Source organism: Melitaea cinxia, chromosome 18 (assembly GCF_905220565.1).
Source record: "Melitaea cinxia chromosome 18, ilMelCinx1.1, whole genome shotgun sequence".
NCBI classification, from domain to species: Eukaryota; Metazoa; Arthropoda; class Insecta; order Lepidoptera; family Nymphalidae; genus Melitaea; species Melitaea cinxia.
The window spans coordinates 13,336,944-13,362,726 of record NC_059411.1 but is presented as its reverse complement, the minus strand read 5'-3'; the positions used below and the strand labels follow the sequence as shown (position 1 = coordinate 13,362,726).

Genomic DNA, 25,783 nt, shown 5'->3' with positions numbered 1-25,783 from the left:
AAATATAGTAATGATAGTATCCGGTAGAGGCGCTGCTCAACTTGCCATACAAATTTTCTACTACACTCGCTAACGTGTATCGTCTCTGGAAACTCATGGTAGACCCACTGGTTTCCTTATCATGGTACTAAATTTGAGATATCCTCTTTCCAACAAAAAAAGAATTATCAAAATCACTACATCCAGTAGAAAGTTATGCGGTATAATACAATGTAATGCCGACGAAAAAAGCGTCAAGTAAAAACGCATTATTAGATATAACTCGAAAAGTAGTTGTTAGATCTCAAATAAATTTAAATGGGACCAATTGGCACACACCACCTTTCTATTAAAATAAAATTTGTCGAAATCGGTTCACACGATCAAAAGTTCTGATATAACGTATATAAAAAAAAAATACAGTCGAATTGAGAACCTCCTCCTTTTTGGAAGTCGGTTAATAACATATTACATACATATAAAATAACATATTTTATTTTTAACTGATTTAAATAAAGACGATATTCTAAATTCGATTTCGATATTTAATATCAATTTATTTAAGGAAAGTTTTAGAAAACAATCTTTGATTGATTACCGAACGTACATCCGGGACGATGGCGTTTGCAACAGTACCGAAGTATAGGGAATTCAAAATAGCTCACAAAAACGTAGTTTACGTAGAGTTTTACATATAAACTAGCTGACCCCGCAAACGTTTCTTTGTCATATATGTTATTAACCCGCTTAATTTGCCCCCCTCTTATAACTTAGGGGTATGAAAAATAGATATTGGCCGATTCTCAGACTTACCCGATATGTCCACAAAATTTTATTAAAATCGGTCGAGCCGTTTCGGAGGAGTTCAATGTTTAACACCATGACATGGACAATAAAACTTATAAATAAAATTTTCCCGACTAAGCTACTTTGTGATATGTTAGGTCGTGATATTTTTAGCTACACGACTAATTAAAAGGATAACTAACGCTTTTTCCACGATCCACAATCAAAAATAATAGCATTTGACAGCGGTATGACGTAAAAAATGAAACAATTTGTATGACACGAATTTGTTTCGGTTGTTTTTCACGTTGCGTTATTTTTATAAATACTGGAACTGGTGTGTATTTGAAAGTTTAGTTTTTAAAGAGATATAGATTGTAATAAATATTTAAATTCAAATAACGAATGTGAAGAATAATTACAATTTTAATATAAATTAACTAATAATAAATTAATTTCTACTAAGCGATTTAGAAAAAGTAGGAAATAATGTCTTATAAAAATTTATCGAGTATACTTAATTTGATATACCTATATATTTTTAAATAAAGCTGACGCTTACCTTGTAGTCAGTCTCATTTGAATTTAATCGGGATCTGAGTACTTTTTCAGATATCCCGAGTAATGTGTTATTAAATAATATATTTTTTTTCGAAGTTGTATTATTTGTCATTGTGGTTTTTTTTTTGTCGTTGAGACTCAACGTACACTTGTCTATGAGCCAACGCAATTTTTAAAGTTTATCTAATTATTTTACAACGAGAACAGTTTAATGCAATAAATTTATTCGCTTCAAAACGAAATCTGTGTCTAGTTTCAAAGCTTTTACAGCGGAATAAACATTTTAACATAACATGGGATAAACTATAAGAACAAAGGCAAAACTAAAAGGCTCGCTTTCTGAAAGTTCCCGAATAGTTCGGACGCAATCGGCTGCTTCAGCATCGAGCCAATTTATTCACGTTTCACGAATTCCAGCGCCAATAAATTGTTTTGCGGCATATCGGGATGGTGATCTCGATTGAAATTGTTGTACAGGTGCTCAAACTTATCTGATTTAATGGGACAAACTATAAATAAATGATATGTGAATATTATATTCGTGTAAAGTTTCAAGAATATTGGATACCTGTTTTGAACTAAAATAATTGGTTCCACCCCATTACATTCATAAATTTCAACTGAATAGTCACAGAATTAATTTTATTCTAGGCAGAATATTCGAGGAGGATGAAAATGATTTAAACACGAACCTCAAATTACCGCTTGATGCGCATGAAACATTAGCTGCGTAACAAATTTGAAATTTAAAATCAATTTAGTGAACTTCAAGTGTTTAAATAATGAATAAAACATAAAAAAAAAGTGTCAGTAACAATGTCAATAAGCTTTAATTTAGTGCAAAGTTAAAAATAAGGATGTTATAATACTGAATTTAAAATAAGCGAAGCATTGCTTTTTTATTTAGATCCCGATAACCCACTGATGTTTACTTGTATTAAATAATGCCCTAAGTAACTTTTAACTATATAAAATAGCTAAGTGATTTGAAGTCTTTTGATTTTGTTATATTCTTGAAATTAATATGATGTCACAGAACAGTTATTGTCACTACTACTAAAATGACAAATTATAACATATCCAAAACGATATCCATGTGATAGATTTTTATCTATTCGTAGTATAGTTTTGTAATATTTAGTTTCACAATATGTTGTTACTTAACACACAAACAATAAACAAGTGTATACATCATCTGGCCATGAATACTGTTACAATTAAAATAAAATGAAATATTACATTTGAATTTGGAATCTGTCATTTTTATATTATTGTTCATCGTGTTTACTCATTTTCGCGCCTATACATTTTAAAATATTTTGTGATATGAAATTGGAGTGGGGTGATTACCATATAGAACCGAATTAGATAGAACAAATATAAGATAAAGAACCGAATCGCTGTGATTGCATTACACAAAGCACGCTACGCTACGTATTAGTCGAATGTTTGTGTATCGGGCTATTAATATGTACAATGAAACCTCCTCTGTTTGTGTCAGAAATAGGCTTCAGGGAAAGCAGTAAGGGAAAGAATTCTTAGAAATCCTGTCCGAAAGCTAAAGATTTTATATATGTATGTATTTATGTTTATGTTCGATATTACATTTTTTGCGTCTCTTTCCGCACTAACAATTCTAGTTCGCTGCCATAGGGCCTGGAAGAAGTCGCTGCGTTAGCAATAAGGCCGGTTGTTGCGACTTATGCAACATGATTATTACGTATATAATATTACTTACGTATATCGTTACTTTTTTCAAAAAGTTGCATTTTGTGCTTGTGTTCAAAAATATTTAAATAAATAAAATAATAAAAATAAAATGAGATATTTGTTACAATTGGGTTTTTTAGTAGGTTTAGGGTAAGCAAATTGCTCTCGCCGGCCTTTCTATAAAAATTTACATTGGTACCTTCTTACATGTTAAAATACTTAACTGCTAACTAACAACTTGCGATAACCTAATGAATAGATATCAAAATTGTCCTTTTATAACTGACTTCAAATAACGAGAGGATGTTCACAATTCAACTGTATTTTTTTTATGTATCAGAACTTTTGACTGGGCGGACCGATTTCAATATTAGTTTTTTAATCAAAAGCTAATACTTGTCTTGCGGTCCCATTTAAATTTGATCGAGACCCGATGACTACTTTTTAAGTAATCTTTCATAACGCGTGTTTACTTGAGTATTTTTTTTTCTGCCTACATTATGTTATTTCTCGATGTAATTGAAGTCGGTTTTTTTTCATGCGCTAGCAAACACAACTATTAGTATTGAATAATGATTCATTATGTAACTTTTCTCATATTGTACTGTATAATTAAGGTACAACACATACTTCGACAGACCTAACTTAAAAAAAAATTGACTTGAAATTAGTTTTTCATGTAGAGTTAACGCTTATAACGAGTAAATAAACTAAAGTGTAGCGTGTCGAATGAATTAGTCGATAAATTTCAACACACAGGAACTCATGTTTCTGCGTTAATCTAGTTTTAGTACTTAATTTAAACTACGATAGTTTGCGAGACTAATTTCTAGAAATTCGAATTCACACTCAAACGATTTTTAAATAATGTTTTAATTTAAAATTCATATCGAATAGAAATGTATTTGCAGGAGCGAAACATTTTAAAAGATATTTAAAATATCTTCGAAAATCTTTTTTATAACAAATAATATTTTTACAAGATTGTAGTTTTTATAATAAATAAATTACGTGAAGAGAATTTTTTTATACAGAAAATATTTACAAAATATAAATTTGAAATTTAAACATTCGTAAAACAGCCGAATTTCTCGAAGCTTTCAAAACGCTTCACGCATACTTTTAGCTGAGATTTCAAATGAACTAAAGTGGTCCGGGTAACTGGTCCGGGTAAAACCGTGAGTATATCCGGGTTCATACGAATTTGCATTCAGTCTTTGTGCACAATCCCTTACCCGCATCTGCCTCGTATTGACATATGAATTAGAATGTTTGCCATAGGAACTTCTATTTATTTAAGTAAGCTACAATTAAGGGTAAATAGTGGATGGATTAGAGGAAAATTTGGTTGTTCCGTGGAACTATTTATTTTGTTCTCTTAGTATTGTTTAGATGATAATGGTATGGTAATATGAATCCAAAATTCTGTTGAAAAATCCTTTGATACAGGAAAGGAGGTCTAATTTTATTTGACGAATACAACAACGAAAGAGATTATATCCGTTGGTAGTTAAGTTTTGGTGATCGGTGAAATAATTCAAGAAAACAAAACATACTGTACTAAAATTTAAAAAAAATTGCAATAAAAAGATTTTTAATAATTGAAATAAATATAATTAAAATATCTTTTGGATAGAATAGCTTTTGTGACGTCTAAATAATACGAGTAGCTCAGCGAAATCTAAGGCTTAAATTGGATTCTGGCTTATTATTATTTTTTCGTCTTAAAACACACAAGACAAGTTAATGTCAAAGGTAACACCCGTATTTGATGTCTTCTTAAAATATAAATTCATAGATTTGCCTGTCTAATCATAATTTTTTTTACATGTGATATACATCCACCGGCTTATGAACCCATGTCCTTTTTTATTCTAAAAACATGCAGTTTTTATTTTAATTTTTTTCTATTTCAAGGTAGGCGTTACAGTCTAATCATAATTATTTTACATATAATTTAAATTTTATCTATAGTAACATAGCTGCCTTCGTCTATTCAGTGGGTTCAGTAATATAAAATGAAGGCTAGATTATTTAAAATTATAAAACACAGTAATTTATTGTATTTGTAAAGAGGGAGATTAAATTCGTCTTTTTTTTTTGTTACCTCATAATTTTCACTGGGTGTACTGATTTTAATGATTCCTAGTTTAATCGAAATTTAGTGCTTGTCGTGTGGTATCACTTAAATTTAATCACGATCTGATGATTACTTTTTGAGTAATCTTTGATAACGCGTATTTACTTGACTAGTTTTAAAGTCAATCGCGATCTGATAATTACTTTTTGAGTAATCATTGATAGCGCGTATTTACTTGACTAGTTTTTCGTATATCTGCGTTGTATTATTTGTTGATGTCATTTTACTGAAGTCAGCTTATTTTTTGTTTGAAAACAAGCATAATTCTATTAATATAGATCATACACGATAGTGAACTAGAGTTAAATGGCCTGTAAACTTCTCATTGCTGGGTAAAGGCCTTCTCTTCATAGAGGTGAAGTGATAGAGCCTTAATTATTACGATGTTCTATTGTATCTTCATGGATAATTTTCCTACTTATAAGTAACATTTTTTTAATCTAACGCAGGATATTACAAACATGCAATACAAATACAATCGTCCAGACCATGATTAACGTATGTAAAGTCTGTATAAATAGTTGACATAAGCTTTACCTACAATTAAAGACGAATAACAAAACATCAACGTGCTGAGTTCAGTGCTCCAATCGCTCAGAAATATTATCGACGATAAAGTAGATGTGTTGGATAGTGTTTTATAATATATTTTATAACATGTTATATAATATGAACTCACCTTTAGATGGATACTTAAGATACGGCGTTATTGTACAGAGGTAGTCCCCGGAAATTCATTCACAGCGTAACGACCTTGATGATATAAGTACCGTGATTTATTATAGGAATATGAAACTCGAGTAGGCCCTCTGTGGTTTTAACGCGTATCCAGCGATTTTAATAATGGCTCTAATAATTCAGCACTAAGAGATTTCGTGTATTATTATCCTTTTTAGTTGATATCATATTATAAAGATAAAATTTGATATAGAGTTATGACAAAATGGAATAACTATTTTTCATAAAATATTATAAAGCTTATTAAAGCCCTGTTTAAATGCACTAATCAGGAACTACTTCAATTGTAACGAATTGAAACGTTGTTTTTGCTTTAAATAGCCTATCTATTAAGGAAGGCTATAGGCAATTTTTTTCCTTAAATTAATGCGTGTGAAACCGTGGACTACAGCTAGTGTTTTATAAAATATTATACTGTCTGGTTCAGTTTTAATCTCTATGTATTCTAATATAAGAAAATCATAACCATGAATTCAAGACGAATCAGCCTGTAACATCCTACTGCTGGCCATAGGCCTCTTTCTCCATATAGGATAAGGATTGGAGCTTAATTCACCACGCTGACGAGACAAGATGGGGAGACCGATATTTGTACTATTTGTGTGAAATAAAACCAAGAAAATTTTAAGGCATGTAAAACATGTTTATAGTTATAAGAAATTGAGCAAAATCGTATTTAAAAGGTATAAACAAATTTATAATTAAATAATGGACAATAAAATACATACATACACCATACATTCATTAACACATACACACAAAATATACGTATTCATATATACATGCTTAATACTTAACAAGTCAACAAAAATTATCAAAACACAAGTTAATTATTCAAATAATAATACTTAGCTAGATTTTGGTTAGAAAAGCCTTCACCTTTACAAAAGGAAATTAAAATATACAAATATTTAAACACCTAATTAGGAAAGCAAATGCAATTACACCCCTTTGGTGCTAACGTGTAGATATCCTCAGCCTAGATATCATAGCGAGATAATCCCCGCTCGAAACGGGAACAAAAGCCCTGAATGATACTACACGGGAGAAGATACGGGTATATATATATTTATATTTTTACACGACCCAAAGCCCGTTGACCCAGTTGACAGAATACGAAGACTTAGTCGAGAAAGAGGTCGTAAGGTATTTTTTTTTTGGTTTCCCTTTCCAATAGTATTTCTATATCCTAATAACAAAAGAGTCGTGACAGATTTTTTCATCGGATTCAGCATCTTTATGAGTGTGTGAACCCAAGTAAAAGCCGACGAAAATGGAAGTGGCTAAAGTTAGGCCAGGGTTCTTTACCGCGCATTTCTTTATCATACATGTTTATTACGATCGAACTAGAAACGTACCTCTAAGAGGTAATAGATTTAATTCATTTAATATACTATTTTTAACTTCATCTGATATTTTTTTTAATAAAATTCTTGTTATTGCAGTAATAAAAAAAAATGTATAATTATGTACAGTCGCTTAAAAACACACTTAACAACTGTGAAGTTTTATGACTCGGTTGGCACCTTTTGAGTGCAGAACCCTAAATAATGAGACAATAATTCTCTAGCTATTCTAAAAACTAAGACCACTTACCGTCCGTCAATATCCGTCAATAGAGAACCTAAATATAGTATTACATTTTTTGGGTTACCTACTTTGTCAAAATAATATGGAATCGTGGCAATGGTGCGTCTTAAAACTACAAACAAAAATTGTTCATTATTTCATTATTCATGACTAGCCCGTTGGGGCAGTTTGTGGCCCTGCTTTCTCTTCCGCATGTTGCGGGTTCGATTCCCGCCTAAGCCTGGGTGTAATATTTGTATTTATATATTTATATGTGTATTATTTGTATGTATATTAAAAAAATAGTTCTAACAGTCGGATGTTACCTGTAACACAAGCATTAAGTTGCTTATTATAGGAACAGACGACGGTGTGTGTGTGTTATAAGATATTTATTTATTATTAATTTTTAACCTGATAAAAAAGGAAATTATGAAAAATAATATTTATTTAGGTAAAGGAAAATAGCTTCAGAATCCTTAACTTTTTGAAACATTCCGTGATATGACACGTTGTCTCGGCCCGCATAAAAATAGTTTGGTAAAAATAGTTTGGACATCTGAAAGTATGACAAAATTGTTTATTTCATTTATATAGACAAATGCTATACTTTTGAAACCTTCAAAGTAATTTACTTGTAAATTATTCCAGATAAAAATAAAAATAAAAACATTTATTTAAGCCTATGACCGACAGTGAGACGTTACAGGCTAAATCAAGTAAGGTTAGTAGTATATTATGATTTTTTTTTATTCGGCTCTAAATACCCATGCCTTTCGTTAAAAATGCAATATAATACCATAGGTGATTTATCATTAGAACTACAAATCGACAGTCCTGTGACTGTCTAGTAAAGCATATAGTTCGACGTTGACGGGTTTTTTTTTAAATGTATACATACACTCACACTCACTACAGTAGTATATGAATTTAACATTGATAACTATTGGCATTCAGCAAAGATTTAGAAGTAGTGTTTTTAAAATGTTTAACCCAACTTTACATAAATATTACGTATTTTAACTAATGCTAGAAAGCGAGCATACATTTTTATTTTTCAGAGTCTATAGTTATTATAGTTATTTAGTATATAATGTTTAAAAGGAAGGTGAAAAATTAATAAAAGCATAAGTTTTTACAAATCATAGCAATGACTTAGAATAGTATAGTAAATTCGTATTCCCGAGTTCGTACTCGGGAAACAAAGCGCGCTTACTGTTATAGTTTTAAATATCTGATGACATGCTTTTCATCCTAATCAACAACATTAATTTATTATTATTAATTTATTAATATCTACACAATACACACACGGTTGTTTGTTCCTAAAGTAAGCAACTTAATGCTTGTGTTATAGGTAACAGCCGACTGGTACAGCTACATTTTTTTTTATAAACATACTTATAAATAATACATATAGGTATAAATATATAAATAAATATATACAATACACCCAGACTCAGGGTGGGAATCGAACCCACAACCCCCGGAGCAGAAAGCAGGGTCACTACAAACTGCGCCAACGGGCTACTCAATATGTTTTGTAACCGTGTAAAGTCATGTAGCTTGTATATAGGAACTTTTCAAAGCCCAATGATTCAGTGGACAATGATAAAAGTAAATCCAATCAATAATCAACAATATTAATTTCATTAAACACCTAAGTTATTCTGTATAAAAAAAGTAATTGCCATCTAAACTTCCTTAGTACACATAATAATTAACACGATTTAACGTGATAAAGGGTTATCAGAATTTAATAAAAAATAAGCTTTATCAACTATTAGACCAAATTATGCTATACTAAGCGTTTGTAACTTAATCGCTACCTAAATGTGCAGGGTAATCTCTTATACTTGGTCAAAGTGTTTCAGTAATAGGAAAGCGGGTAACTTGTTAACCTTCCCTTGCGGATTGTTAAATGAATGCCATGACTGAGGATTTTCCCCTCAGGTTACTATGCATATCTCTTTCACCTAGATTTTCTTTATACATTAAGTAGCTTTAAAAGCCTGGATTAAATGTAGAACTAACAAAGGAACGAGTAAATCCACACTTTGATGTATGTTATCTTTTTTTTTGTGCTATATTTTTAGAATTTGCTCCTGTATCGGTTACTCGAAAATACACACCATATACAAGCGCAAACGCCCCAGACCAATGCAAAGATCTGTATGTCCAATACAATGTGACACATGTGTACTAACGCGTCGTCGACGCTTTTGATTCAAAATTGGACCAATAAAAGTAGATATTTGATAGATATTATTACCCATGACCCGTCGGCTAAGAAAGTGGTGTACCACCCTAAGGTTGGATGCCGCTTGCAGATTCATAGGTGATAAAGATTAGTTTCGCTTGCAGATCGATCTGACAACTTCTATTGCCGTCTTTTTATTTGTTCTGATTGTCGGTAACGATATTATTTATACCTAATAGAGATTAAAATGTTATTATAATAATGACGTGTGAATACTTATCAATTAGGTTTACGTCATTATTATATCTCTCTTTCAGTAATATCTGTCAATAACGAACCTTGTTGTAATTTTCGATGACCAGTAAACTAAATCAAAACTGGTACACCACTTTCTTGGCCATCCGACCGACAACTAATGAACTGATTAACCCGTTGGCGCAATTTTTGCAGGCTGCGGGCTCGATTCCCACCTGAATCTGGGTGTAATATGTGTATTTATATATTTATATATGTATTATTTCTATGTATATTTACCAAATAAATATTTATCTGTGACAGTCGGCTGTTACCTGTAACACAAGCATTAAGTTGAAAGTAAGGAAAAATAATATTTATCATATATAGGAACAGACGACCGTGTGTGTATGTTATAAGATATTTATATTTATAATAATAATAAACAGCTTTATTGTACACAATAACATAGATCTATATATGAAGATTAATAGATATTAAAATATACTCTATACGAACAAAATAATTACTAGCATAAAGGCTTGTTTTAGATTTTTATGAATGTATAAAAGAAAAAAATTTTATACTCATAGATTTGATTGACATTCCTACACAACACCAATAACAAAATAAAGAATACCCAAAAACGAGAAGAATGAATATAACAAAAATTGAAAAAAAAAGAAAGTAAATGAAAGCTAAATACTAAGTAGATTTTGTAGTAGAATAAAGTGACCTCATGAAAGACCAAGTAAAAAAAAATACATAACATTCACACACTACAAACTACCACACACTACACTTTTGACTAAATTGAAATATTCTCTTGTTCTTTTCCCTTCACAAATTCAATAACGAGATAGGCGCGGAAGCCCATAATATACTTGCGATACAAAATCTACATAATACCATCGATCAATGCTGACCGCTTTCCGGATTTTGTACGCAGCAATAAATATGGGTAACGGTCACGTTGTACCATTGCTAGATGGATGGGTTTCGTGTGTGCGGAATAAAGATATATCATGTTGATTGTGTGCGAATTATTTGGATGCGGCATCCGATAATCGCTCTTATGAGATATGGTTATAGCTGCAGCTGAGTTGCCTTTGGGTTGATTTGTTGCTATCCGTTTTTTTTTTTTGGATTAAATTATTTCCTTTCAATATCAAGTTTAACCTTTTATTTTTTATTACCTCGTTTGGAATATATTGGTGTAAAAAATGTACGTTGGAAATTTTATTAGAAAAATCAAATACCCACTGATAATGTAATACAGGACAAAATTTTAAATATTACGATTGACCATAAAATATCTGGTCTTGAAACACTATTGACCAATTACTAACTATAACTTGATATGAATTAATAAAAAAATATCTAAGAGCAAAACTCAAAAACGGATGGACCATTTGGGCTATTTTATTTATTTGAATTCAAAAAAGGAGAAGGTTCCTCAGAACTTTTGTACTAGGCTGACCAATTTTGTTGATTCTTTTTTAACCGAAAGGCTTGTCATGTGATCCCATTTCAATTTGGTCCAGATCTGATTAGTAATATATCATCTCATAACTTTTTAATGGATATATCGGTTTTGATTATTATTATTTTTTTAATCATAAGCTGGTGCTTGTTGTGTGTTCTCTTTTCAATTTTATTGAGATCTGATTAAAAAAACAAATAAACGCTTCACTCTCAACGGGCCCCAGTAGGTCCGGAAACACACACAATACACAATCACAAGCACCCAGACCACGATAAACATCGATATGGCCAATACAAATATCTGTCGTGAGCGGGGATCGAATCCGCGACCGCCAGCGCAACAATCAGTACTGTGACCGCTGCGCCAACGCGTCGTCGAAAATGTATCACTTTTTGAAGTGATTGAAGTTTTTTTCATCTTATCTTTTATCTGGGGGTCATCGACCGGAGGCTGCGCATAGTTCCCACCGTCAATCGTGCGGTGAGCCATGCGGCAGCAGCCCGGTCGAAACTTCACTCCGTCTGGACATCGAGACTGCCCTCAGAACCAAGCTGATGGTCTACGGTGCCTACGTCCGCTCGCGCCTGACGTATGCGGCCCCGGCCTGGTACGCTCTCTGCTCGGCGCACCAGGCCAGAAGATTGCAAGTCCAGCAGAACCACTGCCTGCGCCTGATCGCAGGAGCTCCGTGGTACGTCAAGAATGACGTACTCCATCGAGACACCAGGATGCCTACCGTGGAGGAGTACGTGCGCCGACTGGCGCGCGCCATGTTTGCTTGCGCGGACAAAGGCGCGTGCGTATACCTCCACGGGATTGCCCCCTTACATGCGAGACCGCCAGAAGGGCGTCCTCTACCACGCGAGCTCCTGCAACCACCGCCAAGCCGACCCATCGCGGACAGTGGTGGCGACGACCCGAACGACGCGGGGGAGGACATCCCGACATAGTAAAGATGAAGACCTCAAGGTTAAGGCGAAGACCCCAAGCAAGGCGAAGACCCTAAGGGCATTATGACCCTGGCCCAAATAGGGCTGAAAGGATATAACCCCGGAGGCGAAACCCCGGTGAAGAAAGCCCGGGTAAAGAGGGTAACCTCGAGGCCCATACCCAGACAGACCCACGGGCATGTCAAGAAGACCCACACACTCGAAGTTTTTTTTCTTTTGCAGGCTAACACAATTATCAAATTTTTGTTATATTTTGTACAAGGTACTTTGAAAATGTAATAAAATTACCCAGAAATAAGACAATTTCAAAAATGTTATAAAATAAGTTCATTCATCAGCGCAGAAAACAAAGACTTCAAGCCACCATTAACTTTATGAGTACATCACGCTGGCATCACGCATAGCTATGAAAATCTATGGGATTCGGGCGGCTGTCCAAACCGAGTGAGATCATATGTGCGGACTTGTAAAACCATATTGTTGAAGATTACTGCTGGAATTTATGGTATGTGAATTTTATTGAATATTTTTGCGCAAATGTAAATATTAACTTATGAAGTTATTGATTTTTTTTTATTAACTCTCTACACTTCGAATCCCGATCGGAATGAATATTTGTATTTGTCCAAATATTTATTTCCGGTCTGGTTGTCTGTCCTCATGCGTCTCACCACCGTGCTTCGGAGAGCAAAATAAGGTCTTGGTTGTAATCATAGACATTTGATAGTCATCGTTACGTACAAATTCATAACAGGGAATGAATTCGCAAACCAGCAGTGGAGCACCGTGGTGGATTGAATTCCGATCCTTCTCCTATATGGAGAACGAGGCGACTATCCAGCAGTGGGGTGTTACATTCTTAAGCGTAGAATGACAAATTTTTGTATGGGTCATGTAAATATCAGTCATAAATATCAGTCGTCATATTTTGTTATTATTTTAAAAATTTATATACGATTTCTATTTGCTTATCGTCACGACACTTTACTTTTTATTTTCTGTTTTTATTATTTGAAGACTATTAATGGTTCTCTTATATAACAATCAAAAACTATTACGTCTAATAAAAAAAGACCTTCCTGACACAAATCTCTCGATCAAAGAACAAAAAACAACTTTTCTTATTCTTTATTAATACATACGCAATAGTATTGGAAAATAGTCTGGCGATTGTTACAGAAGAAGAAAGATGTTTCCCTCAATATATTGGTCATAAATAACTATCGAAAATGTTTTCTTATTTTTATCCAATTTCAAAAAAAAAGTTGGTCAATTCAGCTATTATTATGTTTATCAATATAAAAGCTTAGAATCAAAGATCGATAGAAGAGATATCGATGGCCACAAGCGAAAAACATAAAGTTGTTTTTAAAAGTTTTTTCTAAAAGTCATTTGTTTACTAATACAAATAAAAAATCCTTTATAGGTATTTCAGCGTTATTTTAGTCTTCTTGTTGCTAAAAATCCTTATTATAATTAGACAAGAACTGATTAACACGAATATTAATTCGCTTTAGCCTGTAAGATCCCACTGCTGGGCATAGGCTTCTTTCCCTATGTCAAGGATCAGAGCTCAATCCACCACGCTACTCCAATACGGGTTGGCCGATATATTTCTTAATATGAGTAACAATCGATGGCTTCGGTTGGTGGATTTGGGTTAATTTTGTTATAATATATTTTAAATAATTTTTAAGAATAATTTCACTTCGTTTATAAATCTATAACGATTTAACGTAATTAACACATACACATATATAAATACTACAACAACCTGGCTACAATAACAAATACAAACAACACACACACAACAAACAAGTACAAAAAATATTATCAGATATGTCAAAACAATAACAGAATAATAACAGTATTCAACCTAATAGTCAATGAAACAAATTAGGAAAGAAAACTGAATACAACTTATGAGTAGATACTAGAGTAGTTATTGTTTTACTTGGCACCGACTTCAAAATTATAAAATATTTATTTAATCATTTCTGATTAACTAAATCAAAATACGAATTACTTTGTACTAAGTAAATTTATTTTTCACTTTTTAGTTTCCTTTTTGAAGTCGGTTTTTTTTTGTTAAAAATTATTTTATTAGAGTTAATCTTATATTCGAACGATGTTAACACGAACTTTAAAGCTGATTCTCAATTCAAAAATGATTCTCAATTTTTGACGATAGCAGGTACAGACGAAACGGGTATGGACTGTTTTCATTATAAGTAGTTAGGAAAAATAGTACCGTGCTCTCCGAGGCACGCTGGGGAGACCCATAACGACTGAACAAACACCCAGACCACGGCAAACATCTGTATTCCCAATGCAAATGTTAGTCATGTGCGGGTATCTCACCTGCAACCGCCAGTGCAACGGCCACAAGCCAGTGACCGTTGCACTTACGCGTCGTCAATCTACCATTAATTAAACTAAGCTATATAACTAAATTTGGTAATACTTTCTAATGAAAATCCCTCATCATTTTCCAGACAGTTAAAAACAGTAATAAATAAATCCTGACATATACTGTACTAGATTTATGTACGGAACACTTAAAATAATAACGAAACATCCTCAGGTGTGGTGTCCATTAAGCGTACTGTTCAGATGAACATATATCTAAAAGTGTCTTGCTTTACTGCTGTCGAAATTATTTGACATTTATCTCCAAACTTTAAAACAATTCTCGTGCAAATTCTTCATCCAGAAATATGAGTTTATGAATTTAGTAATATGTTTGTTGTGTGCTATTTTTGTGAAACAGTTGATCTAAATTTTCAGAGGACACTCAGCATAGAAAACTCAGTGTCCCAGCTATGATACGACGACTGGAGTATTTATATTTATAAAATTATTTAATTACCGTGATATTTTAAAATTAAAACATCACTCAAGGAGAAAACCTCAATAATAAAATACTCTAATTATTATTATCTGATTGCCTTTTCAGCTTCATGCTGAAAATAAAAAGGAATGTATTTTCACTTACACAGGTGTAAAATTTTAAAACTGCAATAAGATTGAATTATTTTCGTACTAAATCAGATTTAAGACACTTTCAATTGTTTTACTAATAACATGGATGATATTTTAGTTAATGCTCTTGAATCCTCTAATCTTTTCAACCAAACTAAACCTATTTGTAAAAATATTAAAGAACCAAGAATAACGCAGATATGCCTTATCGTTTCGATCATAGCAATTTTGGAGTCTATTCAACTCGGGATTTATTCGGAATATTGGGAACCTCGGCCTTGGGCGTTAAATTTATTTCCGAAATCTTGAAAACAAAGCTCCTTACTATTGACATTTCCTTTCCTGTCATTGGAAGGAAATATTGTGCATGGTTTATGAAATGCGATAAGTTTTGTTTCTTTTAGGTTGCCATTTTTAGTTTCTTAATTTGTGAATTTATACGTTATAATTGCAAAATATTTTAGTTTTGACGCCCATTGAAATGTGTACCAAACGATCACTACTCATATTTAGATGTAGCAAGAATTAGAGTAAATTCACAACAGACAAAAAAAGCAATTAAGCGTGTTAAAGTAAAAAAAGTCAAGTTTTTATTCCAATTAAAATACTTCTATTCGTTGAAGTTATCAAAAAAGCGCTTTTAACTGTCTTGAAATATTTACCAAAAATTAAGCAGTACATACAAAAAGGGCTTACTATAATATATAAAATTAAACCAGCATGTGTATATAATACATCAAATTAAATTTGTAACCGGTTAAGACTAGTAAGAAAAAAATATATTATGCTTTATCAAAAAACGTGAAGAAAAATGTTCTATTAAATTTCTCCGTATAATAAAATATCCAGAAATTAATATCGCAAACCAAAATACCTCTGAAGGCATTTTTTATGAAGACACTATTAAATTCTAGGAAAATGATAAAAGTGGGATATCGTCAAAGATCAAATTGTCGCCATCTATCAAAGACACGCCTTTATTGAACATTGAGTTAGTAATACTTATGGTATCTGACAGTTTTAAAATATTAACCTCATTTTTTATTCAAGTTGATTCTTGATTTATAACTTGAATTAGAATCAATGTAACATAATGATTTTAAATAATTAAGTAGGGACCAATTGTTGTAAATGTTGTCTTTTAAAAGTTAAATACAATTAGTATTCTTTTAATGACGATACTATTGCTAATAGAGGTATATTCCTCACATAAAAAGTATTGGACCTTAATCTATCGCGATTTGAATATATAAAGATTTGAATCTTTATGAGGAAAATAAAAAAAAAGTCATAATCACGATTTAAGCACATGTCAGCAACCAGCACTAACCTTGACAACGCGTCAAAGTACTGACTGTTGCGCTGGCGGTCGCAGGTTAGATCACCGCTCACTACAAATATTTGTATTGGTCATATAGATGTTTGTCGTGGTTTGGGTATTTATGCTTGTTTGTTGTGTGTGTGTTTCCGAACCCCCAACACAGATGAGAGTTCTGGGGTCCGTTGACTGTGAGGCGTTAAAAAAATTAAAAAAAAAAGTTATTCTCTGAAATTCGATTGCGCAAACCGCAAAGGTACTTATAAAAAAATAACGTAGGAACCGAAACTAATATTATAAAGCCAAAAAGTTTGTTTGTATTTTTATTTATTTAAACGCGCTAATATCAGGATCCACTGATTCCAAATTATTACTTTTTTTTGTGTAGGATACTCTGAGTTGATCTTTACCAAATAAAACTATAGGCTATTTTTATTATTTAAATACACACATGTGTAACTGCGGGAAACAGCTCGTTTTATACAATCATAAACATGTTATGAAATTATTGTGGCATACATATTCAGCGATATTAGACAGAACTAATCAGGTGATATCCAGCGAACTTGTAATTTAATTACAAAGCTCACTTTGCTTTATTATAATTATTGCTGATTTGTATTATCGTGCAATATATCGTTATGTACATTTAATAAATAGCCTGATAATTAGATTCGCTCGCTTCAGCCTCTTTTAGCCTCTTTTCCCATGTAGGAGAAAGATAAGAGCTTAATACACCACGCTGCTTTAGTGCAGGTTGGAGGATATATTCCCTATATACATGATAACAACCGGGACCGACGGCTTGATTAATTACAGGAGAGCACTCCTTGGCACGGTGGGTAGACCCACAAGCACAAACACCCAGAGCACGGAAAACATCTGTATGGCCAATACAAATTGAATCCGCAACCGCCAGCGCAACAGCCACGAACCAGTATTGTGACCATTAAGCCAACGCGTTGTTGAGTAATTTAGATTAGACTGTGCTTTTATGTTAATTTGAAATCACGTTAGTGAGATTTTTTTATTCTATGTACAAGATATCACGTTAAATAGTGAGTTTCTAGAATTCGACATATAATTTATGTATGTTCTATTAGGGCCTACATAGGGCAGTTAGTGTGTGACATTTATTTTTGTGTTTTTGGTTTCTTGAGTGACAATGTGAGATCACTCCTAAGTAAATCTCCAAAAGATTGTCAATACAAAGCAAATTTTCAGTTCTTTTATAATTTCCCGGTAATTTAGAAAAACGTTTTAGATTAGGAATCTACAAGAAACTTTATATAAAGTTTAGTATTTAAAACGTTCTCACAAACAACACGATTTTTAAATTTGTAGTGCTAGATATCTAAAACGATTTGCGAATGAAAGCACGTAACGATGTAACTAAACTTTTACTACGCTTAGAAGTTCAAAGCAATTTAAGAAGATAAACATACACGCAAGACAACGCGATGAAATCGTGAAATGAGAAACTCAATGTCCTTCAAAAACTGTTTAAAATGTAAAAATAGTGACAGGTTTTTAATTGCTTGCTATCAGGTGAGCAGTACGCTTGTTTGCCGACCTAGTTACATAAAAAAAGGTATCTATAAATAGAACGCTCATTACAGGTAATTGTAGGTAATTAAAACAATATTGAAGGTATAAATAATAATTGGAATAAATGTTTGTGTTTGTGGGTTTTTTAAACAAAATAACAACACATTGTATAATTATAGTATCACGTTACTATAATAATATACATAGATTAATTTGATTCTGATTATTTTTCTAAGGTACAGTAGGGGTGGGGAAAGCTGCTGGGGAAATGCCTCAGTCCCACAGAATGTCGCAGCCAAATAATACTCAAATAGTATTTTGCTCTTGTGGTGAGTATCAGAGCTCCCGTCGACTTTCTGTTTTAAAAGCGAAAGTAGGGTAAGCAACACGATAGCGATGTTCCTTTTTATGATTGGCTAAAAATGAGGAGCTTTTTGAGGACAGCAATGGACTGCGATAAGCTAAAGTAACTCGTTTAGTTAAAGGCATATACAAGACAAAATTGAAAAACTTATTTTGTAAAACCAGTATAAACTATATTTTATTTATTTAATTTTATTAAGATCAAAAAATAATTGTACAGTAGATAAAAATAAACAAGTATTATAACTAAAACATATGTGTTGTTGTACAATCAGAACCATTATCCTCGGATTACTTTCAATATAAATGTAATACAGTAGTTGCAGCACAAAAGTATCAATCAAGAAATAGTGTACAAAAGTTTAAATTAGAAAAAAAGGATTCACAAGATATATTACAGCCCACTAATCGACCTAGAGAACTTCGTACCGCCTTTTTTTTCTTAAGTATAATAATTGAATATATCAAAATAATAATACATATTTATTATATAATGAAAGATTTGTTTGTAAAGTATTAAACCTGATTCTGTTGAATAATTTTCATAATTTATTTATCGAAATCTTGACTGACATAAATATTACGGCAATTCCTAGTTAAAGTCATAACTGTGGTAAGGGGTAAGATAATATAAGATTTTATCTATCACTTAATGAACCTATGGTTATAGCCGTATTTATTTTCCTCTCATAATTAATATATAAACGCTATTAATATGTAGGATTTCTAATGTAAAAATAAATAATAAATTCTGACTAAGAGTTCAATAAAATTCTTTAAACAAGTTGACAGTTCTAATTAAAATAGACAAATATTTATTACAAAATTTAACAATGTTGTAAATATTTATAAATCAAATCTTAAGAAAAAAATATTTACAGATAGTTGCAGGTATAAATCTACATGATTACGTGTAATATAGTGCCTAGAATACTGGCAGCATTTTCCCGTTGAATCGCTGGGCAAAAATACATCAGCTATCTTGTCGCCAGTTAGAAGTTATAAAACAAGGAAAATGTAGGAAGGTGCAGAAAATTAAAAAAAAAACACTCCTACTAGGTTTATGTGTTTCGACTGCTAATGGCACAAAGATGTTATTTGGAATTAATGACGATTATTTGTGCCGTTTCAACTTTTTCTAACTTATTAAATAAGTATTAACATAAAGTAATACGCTTAATATTGGAAATATCTTCGTCTTATAAAATTGGAAATACGACTCGTATTGATAATGCTAAATTTTCCCGTTGAAAGTTACTTACGAAACTCCTTATAAATTGAGGAAACAACAAATTTTTATCGGTATTAAAAGAATATCGAAAATAAGTATGGAAAAAATCGCTTACAAGAATACTATTTCGAAAGCGTAACTTTTGCTTGGAAAGCACGTGAAGTTGTAGGTTCCGGTTGTTATCGTAGTCATCTAATAACGATCGTTACTTATAGCAGAGAGTATATCCGCCAATTTGAGTTTTAGCAGCGCTGTGGATTGATTTTCCGCCCGTTTTAACCGACTCCGAAAAAGGAGGAGGTTTGTTTGGGGATAACTTTGTTGCTTATGAATCGATTTTGATAATTCTTTTTTGTTGGAAAGGAGATATCACAGGGGTGGTACCATGATAAGGAAACCAGGATCTGATGGTGGAATCTCAGAGAAATCGAAGGGAACCCTCGAAAATCGTAGTGACAACTAGTGCGTTTGCATATTTTTCGTCTACTTACGATGTTTACTTGTCGATGTAATTGAAGTCCGTTTTTTTCGTTTGCTAGCAAACACAATTATTCAATATGAAGGAATAGGCTGCCCAGCAGTGGGATTTAACAGGCTAATAAGCCTGTTAAATCTTGAGATTTTAATATCAATAGTGCTGATTGCTACAATTAAATATATTATTATCTTATGTTTGTAATATTACAATTATGTATTATTACAAACATAAGAAAATTCCTACGTAACAAACGAGTGCGTGTGTTCTTAAAGTAATTTTTCCTTGAATGTTCAAAGTAATTTAATCTCGTGTAAACAGAACATAGTAATGACAAATAGTTTTAGCTATTTATTAAGAGCAAACATGTCCCTCAGTAACGCCATTACATGTGTGTACCTAGGATGACTTATATTATTTAATGTATGTCTGTATGGTGTAGTGTAGTAACATTTAGTTTATAAGACATGTATTTTCATTATATGTATGCAGAATAAATCAGAGCGTTGTCCGGAACACTTGTGCGCCTTTTACTGTATCTCCCCGTACCTCACACCTCATGGCGACCCTGCCATGCCGTGGCGGTTGCGAGTGTCGGGTGACCGGCGCAAAACGCAAACGCGACGGATTCCAGCGTGCCTCGGTGCAACTTTTAAAGAATTTATAATTTATAACGAGCAGTGAATAAAGTGAGACCTTCATTAAAACTATATCTAATTAATAAATAATATGGGGAAAAATTACTCGAAAAACGAAGATAAGGAAATATTAATAACGCAGAATGCCGCTGCAGGGAGTAACACTGGAGGAATTACAGAAATCGAAAGTAACATAAAAACGAGTAATATTTTAATCACCGTGGCCCTAATAATTTTTGTTTGTACTATGGTTTACTTGGCATGGAAAAGCTGGAGAAATAAAGAAAGGAAATGGATAGAAAAAAGAATGCAGTCTGAATTTTTTACGAGAATTCGGCAGAGGTTTTCTGGCAGATTCAACCCTACAAACGCTGACGGAGGAGATACGGTATAGTGAAAAGTGAATAGTGAAAGTAAAAAGTTAAAAAGTAATAATAATATAAATGAAAAGTGAAAATATGTGAAGTGAAAACCTTTCCTTCCCCTCTATTGTTAATTTCTGTGTATAGATTTCATACCATATTTACGTAAAATATGTAAGAACTATGTGTAATATTGACTGTAAGTTTAAAACTATATGGAAAAAGAATTAGAAATTATTTTAAATAAGTTAAGTGAAATTCAAATTGATTTAAGGAAATTAGGTCCCACTAGAAGATTACAATATACAGGTAATGTGAATAAAAAAATTGTAAAAGCTGAAAAACTATTTCGTGAATATAAAGATATTATTAATATTTTTAACGAACAAAAATGTAAAGTTGAATTAAAAGATTATGTTTATGGAATATTAGAACGCATTGAATTAGTATATAATAAAATTTTAAGTTACAAAATTAATTGTGTGGATAGTATAATGGAAAAATCGGAAATAACAAAAATGGATAGGTTCGACTTAAAAACTGCTACTTCTTTAATTCCCGTAATGGATAATACGGAAGAAACTACTGAAAAAATTATTGACGGAATTGAAATGTATGATGAGTATCTTGTAGATTTCACACAGAAAAAATTATTAATTTCATTTGTATTAAAAACCAGGTTAACTAAATGTGCTAAATTAAAATTAAAAAGCGAATATAGTGATGTAAAGAGCTTAATCCATGATATTAGAAATTCTTTATTAACAAAAAAATCAGCAAATGCGATACTTAGCCAATTAAATAACTTATCTCAAAATAATATGTCAATTCATGAGTATGGAGATAAATTATCTGAGTTATTTGTAGGCCTCACTATAGCACAGAGCAACGGAAACCCGAAGGCTTGTGAGATATTGAGACCTATTAATGAAAAATTAGCGATTAAAAGATTTGCAGATGGATTACGTAATAGGCGACTCAGCACAATTATATCAGCTCGAGACTACTCCGAGTTGAAGGATGCAGTCCGTGCTGCTGAAGACGAGGAGTTGGGACAACCTTCATCGTCTAACAATATATTCAACGCGCAAAGAAGAGGTAATCGAATCCCCTACTATAGGTCTTCCCAAAGAGGCAGAGGCGGACGAACCAATAAAACTAATTTTTACTCACATCGTGGACGGAACAACAATCTCAATAATACCCCTCGTACAGGTATGTATGTTAAAAATAATTATAATAATTCAGGATATTATTCTAACAAAAACCACTCGACCCCGACTCGAGGTCCCCGTCGAGTTTACAATAGTAGCGGTAACCGTAGTAAGCAAAATATTTGTTCGGTACAACTTGAAGAAGAAAAAACTACTGAACCGAAACAGTTTTTTCGGGACTAAAAATTATATTTTAAATTACGAAAACAATGTAAAATACATATTCTTAAATATCTATAGAAAAAAATGTTCGTGGTTACTAGATACCGGTGCATCTTTATCGGCTATTCGTAGTAGTATATTATCGAAACATACACCGATACATAAAGACCCTATAGTCATTAACGGTATAGGTGGCAAGACATATTCAGAGGGTTATGTTTATTTAACTTTACAGGCGTTAGATGGAACTAATTATGAACACAAATTTTATTTGTTTGAGGAATTACCTTGTAAATCAGATGGAATAATTGGGTTAGATTTTCTAAACAATTTTTATTCGATTATCGATTTAGAGAAAAATATATTAATGTTAACAAATGAAAAACAAAGCCAGATACCATTATATACTTCACCTAAATTATGTACAGACTATATAACGATACCAGCACGATGCGAAACTATTCATTATATAAAGTTAAATTCAGATGTGAAAGAAGATAGTGTGATTGTACAGGAAGAATTACAAGAAAATTTATTTTTAGCTAGTTTAATAGTAAAACCAAAAAATAACATAATACCTATTAGATTAATGAATACTAGTGACAAAGAAATTATTATTCCAATTTTTCAACCTCAGCTATTACCATTAAAAGAGTATAATGTTTGTTCTTTTGATAAGTGTACTTCGAACTCTACACGTGCAAAAACATTGTTGCAATCTTTGAAACTTGATCACTTAGGTACAAGTGAACGTAACAGTATAGAGAGTATTTGTTCAAAGTATGCTGACATATTTTATTTACCCGGTGATAAGCTTACGACTACTAACTTGTGTGAACAATCAATTAATTTGAAACGAAATGTAAATCCAGTTTATATAAAACCATATAGATTACCACATAGTTTAAAACCTGAAGTAGATAAACAAATTAAACAAATGTTAGCTGATGACATAATAGAACCATCACAAAGTGAATGGTCCAGTCCGATATTGTTAGTACCCAAAAAATCAGATGACAAAAATAATAAAAAGTGGAGATTAGTTATAGACTATCGAAAGTTAAATGAAGTAATACAGGATGATAAATTTCCATTACCAAACATAACAGAGATATTGGATTCGTTATCAGGCGCAATTTATTTCTCTCATTTAGACCTAAGTCAATCATATTATCAATGTTCATTAAAACCCGAATCTAGACCAATCACATCATTTACAACTAGTACAGGTCAGTTTCAAATGAAACGTCTACCTATGGGGCTAAAGATCAGTCCCAGCGCTTTCTCTAGAGTCATGTCAGTAGCTATGTCAGGTCTTAACTATATAAATTGTTTTATTTATTTAGACGATTGTGTTTGCTTCGGAAGAAATTTAGAATCACATAATAAAAACTTAATAGAAATTTTCGAACGCTTACGTAAAGTCAATCTCAAACTAAATCCGAGTAAATGTCAATTCTTAAAAACAGAACTATTATATTTAGGCCATACGATATCCTCTAAAGGAATTCAACCAGACCAAGACAAAATTAAGACTATTCAAAATTACCCAATACCGACGAACGTCGATGAGTTGAGACGTTTTGTGGCAATGTGTAATTACTATAGAAAGTTTATTAAAAATTTTGCTGAATTAACTAATTGTTTAAATAAACTTTGTAGGAGGAATGTCAAATATGAGTGGACTGAACAGTGTGAGATATCATTTAATATTTTGAAAAATGCTTTAATAAATCCACCCATTCTACAATACCCTGATTTTTCAAAAGAATTTATATTACAAACTGATGCTTCAGGGACAGCAATAGGTGCAGTACTTTGTAATAATAACATGAGAGCTGTAGCATATGCTAGTAGACCTTTGAATAAAGCTGAATTAAATTACCCAACTATACAGAAAGAACTACTTGCCATAGTTTGGAGTGTAAAATATTTTCGACCATATTTATTTGGACGTACTTTTACTATTATGACGGATCATAAACCCCTTATATACCTATTTGGACTAAAAGACCCTTCAAGTAGACTTTTAAAATTTCGGTTAGCACTAGAAGAGTATGATTTTAAAGTAGTATACGTGAAAGGTAAAGAAAATGTAATAGCGGACGCTTTATCGCGAATAAGTATGACTTCCCAAGATTTGAAAGCTATGAATGAAAGGTTATTAGCAGTAACAACAAGAGCACAGGCTAAGAAAGTAAAAGAGGCAGAAAGAAAGAATGAAAGTGGAGATGATAGAATGATAAGCGATATTCCAAGTATTGACCCGAACAATTGGCCTGATCAACCAAGTGTTGTGGAAATACTTAGAATACCGAGTGGATCAGTTGAGTTAAGTTTAATACAAGGGAAAGAACTAAGAAAAATGAAAGAGAAAAAATATATGGATGTCGAATCTGAATGTTTCGCATTTAATAAAAATAAAAATATATTATATGTTAACCTTGATTTTAAAGCACATTATACGCGAGACGTTTTTGTGGAAAAATTGAGGAAAATATGTGAAAAGTTAGAAATTAGAGAAATATGCATTATAAAGAAAGAAGATAACGCGTTATTTATAAGGAGTCTTATAGAAGAAATAAAAAGTAAAAATAAATATAACGGTCCAAGGATTTGTATTTTGAAAGGTATAAAAAGAATAGATAGTGACGAGGAAAAACAATTTATTATGAACGACTATCATCTGCTACCCACAAGCGGACATGCTGGGATTCGCAGAATGGTAAATAACATAAAACGTAAATTCTACTGGCCAGGAATAGAAAATGATGTTAAGAGTTACGTTAGAAAGTGTGAAAAATGTCAAAAAAGTAAACATTCTAGGCATATTAAGGAACCCCTAGTTATTACAACCACAGCTAGTTCTGCTTTGGAAAAAGTTTTTCTAGACATAATAGGTCCATTAGATAGAGATTTAGAAGATAATAAATATATATTAACAATACAATGTGAATTAAGTAAATTTGTAGAGGCATATCCTCTTAGAAATAAGGAAACGGTAAGTATAGCTAAGAATTTTGTGAATAATTTCATTTTAAGGTTCGGAATCCCAAAGGTCATCACTACGGATCGTGGAACTGAATTTATATCGGATACAATGGAACAGGTTTGTAAGTTACTAAATATAGAAAAAC

The 25,783-nt window shown here is 32.1% G+C and overlaps 1 protein-coding gene across 1 annotated transcript in view; it reads left to right on the top strand.

Annotated features, from left to right (window-relative positions):
- The first annotated feature begins 22,091 nt into the window (after window positions 1–22,091).
- LOC123662135 overlaps window positions 22,092–25,783 on the top strand; it is a 73,254-nt gene continuing 69,562 nt past the window's right edge. The window contains exons 1-5 of the mRNA XM_045597020.1: window positions 22,092–22,368; window positions 23,591–23,875; window positions 24,131–24,239; window positions 24,309–25,154; window positions 25,689–25,759. Of these exons, the coding sequence (XP_045452976.1) occupies window positions 22,092–22,368; window positions 23,591–23,875; window positions 24,131–24,239; window positions 24,309–25,154; window positions 25,689–25,759 (1,588 nt within the window). The remainder of the gene's footprint in view (window positions 22,369–23,590; window positions 23,876–24,130; window positions 24,240–24,308; window positions 25,155–25,688; window positions 25,760–25,783) is intronic.